This window comes from Coregonus clupeaformis, chromosome 27 (assembly GCF_020615455.1).
Source record: "Coregonus clupeaformis isolate EN_2021a chromosome 27, ASM2061545v1, whole genome shotgun sequence".
In the NCBI taxonomy this organism is placed as follows: Eukaryota; Metazoa; Chordata; class Actinopteri; order Salmoniformes; family Salmonidae; genus Coregonus; species Coregonus clupeaformis.
In genome coordinates, this window is record NC_059218.1 from 45944458 (window position 1) to 45950323 (window position 5866).

At 44.4% G+C, this 5866-nt stretch overlaps 1 protein-coding gene across 1 annotated transcript; it reads right to left on the reverse strand.

Annotated features, from left to right (window-relative positions):
• Window positions 1-3636: 3636 nt before the first annotated feature.
• Window positions 3637-5529, reverse strand: waif2 (Wnt-activated inhibitory factor 2). Its single transcript, XM_041850265.1, has one exon. It carries the CDS (start codon window positions 5326-5328, stop codon window positions 4240-4242), a length of 1089 nt encoding a protein of 362 aa, XP_041706199.1. The 5' UTR covers window positions 5329-5529; the 3' UTR covers window positions 3637-4239.
• Window positions 5530-5866: the final 337 nt, after the last annotated feature.

Below are 5866 nucleotides of genomic sequence, written 5' to 3' on the forward strand. Positions count from 1 at the left end.
ACGTCAAATGAGGAGCACATTCATGGAGAGATGGAGATCAGAGATGTCCATCGACTCCTTGTGTCTGTGTCTGTGTAGAACACTGTCAAAAGTGGGACGACGCTGTTGTTCATCTGAAGTGCTTTTACTGATTGGAATGATTGAAAATGTTGCTTTGATTCGTTCAACCTATTCTATTAAATGTGTCTAAATCAAATAACAAATTTGAGCGATCAATGTGATTTTTTTTTATTTAATGAGAGTTTCTAAATTGCTTTCAACACTCCTGAGTGGCGCAGTGGTCTAAGGCACTGCATCACAGGGCTAGCTGTGCCACTAGAGATCCTGGTTCGAATCCAGGCTCTGTTGTAGCTGGCTGCGACCTGGAGACCCATGGGGCGGTGCACAATTGGAGGGAATGGCTGGCAGAGATGTAGCTCAATTGGTGAGCATGGCATTTGCAATGCCAGGGTTGTGGGTTCGATTCCCATGTGCAGCCAATATAAAAAATAATGTATTCACTCATGTATGTGTAACACCTCATGCGCATTGAGTAGTGATGGGGGCAGTGTAGAAGCAGCAGCCTGTTAGAGGCGTGGCTGTGGCTTTCAGTTTGTTATTTTTGCCCACCCGTTAGAGTGAATGTCATTTCAATTAATGTGGTCTATAGTAGTCATTGTTCAAACCTGAACTTACACACTCCTAGAATCTGTAATGATTATTGCGTAAGAACATGTGATACTTAAGAGCCTGCTAAGGTTTCTGTGTTAAGGAAACCAATGCTTAGTTTTGATGTTGTGGCTACTAAATGTGAAAGTCTTGTATAAAGAATATGTTTGGAAACATTATTTCAAATGATTGAACCAACTTAATTTCTTGATTTAGAGGAATTTGTTTAATTATATGTAACCCAACTGAATACATTTGGATAGGTAATTCCAAATTAAAAAGTGAATTTGGAACAAGATGAGAAAATGGGTTGTGTTTACATGAAATGCACTATATATACAAAAGAATGTGGACACCCCTTCAGATTAGTGGATTCGGCTATTTCAACCACACCCGTTGCTGACAGGTGTATAAAACCGAGCACACAGTAATGCAATCTCCATAGACAAACATTGGCAGTAGAATGGCCTTACTGAAGGGCTCAGTGACTTTCAACGTTGCACCCTCATAGGATGCCACCTTTCCAACAAGTCCGTTTCTCAAATTTCATGAAATATTTGTTTGTATTTGTTATTTATTAGGTTTAACCAAAGGGGGAAAATATGTTGAGTGTTGAAAGAAAAAGGTTTCAACTTCACATATAGGTTTGGTAATAATTAAATAAAACAGTTGGCATTGAATCATATTTGGTTTCAACAAATGTAGTATTTTTAAACTGAGAAAACCTAACTAATTTACTTGTGACCAGTTAAAGTAATTTTTATGGGTTGATCCAAAGAGTAATTGTTTACAGTGTAGTCAGACTGAATGTAATCTCCAGTCTGTTAGTTATTTAACGAGGGTCAGACCTTGCTAAGCGACTGCAGATCAGAGCCAGGTGTAACAGTCGGCAATCGGCTCGTTTTCCTAATAGATGGAATTACCTGATTAATTGGTAAGTGGAGTGAATTTAATATGACTGGAGAAAGAGAGAGAGAGAGAGAGAGAGAGAGAGAGAGAGAGAGAGAGAGAGAGACTATATTTCTTTATTTTTCATGGTTATGCTTTCACTTATTTTGCAGTTTCTCAACATTTTCAGCAAGCAGACAATGGATTTAAGCAGAACATGACCAGGCGGTAATTGTCTCTCATTTGCAACTTGGTCAAGCTACATTTCTCTTCCCATTAACTGAAGAAGAAGAAGAAGAAGAAGAAGAAGAAGAAGAAGAAGAAGAAGAAGAAGAAGAAGAAGAAGAAGAAGAAGAAGAAGAAGAAGAAGAAGAAGAAGAAGAAGAAGAAGAAGAAGAAGAAGAAGAAGAAGGAAGAGAAGTGCATTACCATTTCCTCTCCCAGGTCAGAGAGAGAGAGAGAGAGAGAGAGAGAGAGAGAGAGAGAGAGAGAGAGAGAGAGAGAGAGAGAGAGAGAGAGAGAGAGAGAGAGCGAGAATGAGAGAGAGAGAGAGAGAGAGAGAGAGAGAGAGAGAGAGAGAGAGAGAGAGGGGGGTTAAGTGAAACAAGACAGCTTCATGCACTAGTCTATTGTAATGCTCTAAGGGCACTAGTCTATTGTAATGCTCTAAGGGCACTGTCCATGGAGCTGATCTCTGTCTAGTTGACCACTGAAAACGACAGCTGTGTGTTAGAGAGAAAAGTCAAACTGATATTACCCCACCTCCCCGTCCCCCACCTCCCCGTCCTCCACCTCCCCGTCCCCCACCACCCCGTCCCCCCACCTCCCCCACCTCCCCATCCTCCACCTCCCCAACCTCCCCGTCCCCCACCTCGCCACCCTCCACCTCCCCGTCCCCCCACCTCCCCGTCCTCCACCTCCCCGTCCCCCACCTCCCCGCCCTCCATCTCCCCGCCCCCCACCTCCCCACCCTCCACCTCCCCATCCCCGGTAGACACCGGTCCCGCCGAAGCCCGTTTGACCTTGCCGTTAAAAACCAAACAGCCACGGTCATCTGCAGAGACTGTTAATTAACTGTGGCGCGGTGAGGCGGTGGGTTTATAGGTCCATCATCATTCTCCTGGTCTTAGTCATGGCGGTGATGAGATTAAACTATATTCCGTTCTGCCATAATCACATCACCGTTCCCTACTCGCACCCGCACTCTTTTTATTAGGTGGTGTTGAAACGTTCTCCTCTCCAGGCAGTTAGCCGTGCTTTATAAGTTTGGTAATGTGACGAGATGTCTCTTCCCCCGAAGTGTTTCAGAAACAGATATACGTTTCAGAACTTCCAGAGTTCTGTTCGAACAAAGTCTCAGAACTTTTAGAATGTTCCTCAGAATGCTCTAAAGACTGCAGAGATGGTTATTCCATAGATTATTATTCATCAACATTTTACATTACATTTTAGTCATTTAGCAGCCACTTACAGGAACAATTAATCATATTTGGCCATATTTCTAATAGACATTTACGTCATTTAGCAGACGCTCTTATCCAGAGCGACTTACATGAGCAATTAGGGTTAAGTGCCTTGCTCAAGGGCACATCGACAGATTTTTCACCTAGTCAGCTCGGGGATTAGAACCAGCGACCTTTCGGTTACTGGCACAACGCTCTTAACCACTAAGCTACCTGCCGCCATGTAAAATGTTGCAAATTAATAAAGTAGAGTAGGCCTATATGCAACCATGATTCAGATTGTAGTCATTTTACAATAGGCTACAGTACATTGATATTGGAGGTGTGAAATGGGTCGTTATGAGAAGTTAAGTAATTTATGGAGAAACGCCAATGAGATCCCAAATGTACCATCAGTTCATAAAGGTAAAGGGGTTGTTAGACATCATGACACATGGAAGTATATGACATCAGTTTAACACCTAGGGATTGGTCCACCTGCCACTCTGGCATGGCACAGGTTACCATGCACACATGGACACATCCACCTCTCCCTCTCTCTCTCTCTCTCTCTCTCTCTCTCTCTCTCTCTCTCTCTCTCTCTCTCTCTCTCTCTCTCTCTCTCTCTCTCTCTCTCTCTCTCACACACACACACACACCCTCCTGTATCTCACAAGTTATTTGTGCATCGAAAACATATCTATCAGATTGTACTAACTGATTGTACAGTACAGAGGCATACCATACCAACTATTATTCATATTTCAGCATATGCAGTTTTGTTTTTAATAATAGAGACCTTTTCTACTGTTATTCCAGATTATACATTTAGTTTTCGTTACCTTCATACTGATAAAGTAGTTCAGAATAATCTGTAGAAGGAACTCAAACTATTTATTCTGTTGTGAAGCTATTGCATGATTCAAATAAGATACGCAGGCGGCACAGTACATTTCTATTTTAAAAGTATCATGTTCTCATGTGGTAGATAAGCATGTTCTCTTTTGTGTTGTAAATGATATATTTACAGACATGTACATTCACGTAGCCTAGATGTACAATATGGTTCGTATTGCCTCCTCTTCAACGTAGGCCTATTGTCCTTCTTGAATAGTCTGTTGTTTTCCAATGTCATATGCCAAGTATTATAAACGTCTACAGTTGATAACAAACTGATTATAATAGTTCATCCCTTCAAGGACAGTTTATAGATCAAAAGAATGGTTGACAATGGCATAGATTGACGAGTGAACGTTGAATGTTAAACGGCGACGTTAGCCAACCGGGGATCAGAGTCCTGCTCGTACCGGTAATGGTAGACTTCCATCTGGTCGCGGCACGCATCGCGGATGTTGTTGAGCCACCGTTTGATTCCTCTCCGGTTTAGATAGAGCACCATGAGGAACACTATCCCGATCAGCGCCAGGACTATCCCTAGGAACACGTAGGACACCGCCTCCAAGTTCTCATTGAGACAATCCACATCCTCGCCGCGTAACCGCTCTAGTGGAATCCCCTTCTTGGCATCAGGCTCCGCGCACTGGAGGCGCGCAGCGTCCACGCACTGAGAAGAGTTCTTTAACCAGAAGTAGAACGACTCCAGCTCACAGTTACACCTGAACGGGTTTAGTGATAAATAGATGCGCACTTGCTTGTGATGGTACAAACTGGAGACGTTCTCTTTACCAATGTTCTCGATTGAGTTATTGGTTAAAACTAAAGTGTGGAGGTTGAATGCATCCAACCTTGCAATGGGTATGGTTTTCAACCGGTTGCCAGATAGCTCCAGCCGGTGGAGGTTGCATAAATGTTCTCCATGCAGCGCATTGGAGAGCTGCGCCACAGCCGGCTCAAGGAGAGAGTCATTCAGGTAAAGAGAGCGGAGCTCCTGCAGACTGTGAAACGCTCGGTCTGAGATGTACACCAACCGATTGTGGCTCAAATCCAGCAAATGCAACCGTGGGAGTCCTGTGAAAGCGTCAGCCTCGATCACCATGATTCCATTATGTGACAGTGAGAGGGTCGTTAGGTCGAGCTCCGTACCGTTATTCGAGGAGAACGCTCCACCCGGTAAGGTTGAGATGTTGTTCCCCCTGAGTATTAATGTGGTCGCCCACGCCGGTATGTCTCCCGGTAACTCGGTGTCCTCTCTGTCACGGCAGGTCACTGTCCCGGAGTCTCTGGCACAGATACAGGATAACGGACACTCATACTCTGCTCTGACAGAAGAAAACAACAACAACAAACAGACAAACACCGCCGATAAACAAAAACACTGGCCTTTCAGAATAGGAAGAACGCCTCCTAAAACGTCACCACAATAATACTTCCATGTCGTCTTCCTTCCCATATTTACAGTAGAGGTCCAAACATACAGGGAGACCGGACACACTCCAGTCTCTGTGGCCACAGGTCAAGTAGTCTCTTCGGTCAGTTGGATGACAGAAAAACACTCAGTAGTCTGTATTCTTCTTCGTTCTCATGTTCCCTCTCTTTCCAAAAATGAGTGAGATGGTGGAAGAGGAAGAGGCTGCGAGTTTGGGCGCGTGGACAGCAGCTCCTTCTCTCTCTCTCTGTCTCTCTCTCTCTCTCTCTCTCTCCCTACCTCTCTTTCACCCCCCTCTCCCCCTCTCTCTCTGATGTGTTTTTGACGTCTCGTTTAGTGAATGAGTGAGTGAGTCGGACAGACAGAGGATAAATACCTGTAGCGCTCTCCCAGACTCACACAGCACGTGCAGACAGACAGGCAGACAGGCAGACAGACAGACAGACAGGCAGACAGACAGACAGACAGACAGACAGACAGACAGACAGACAGACAGACAGACAGACAGACAGACAGACAGACAGACAGACAGACAGACAGACAGACAGACAGACAGGCAGGC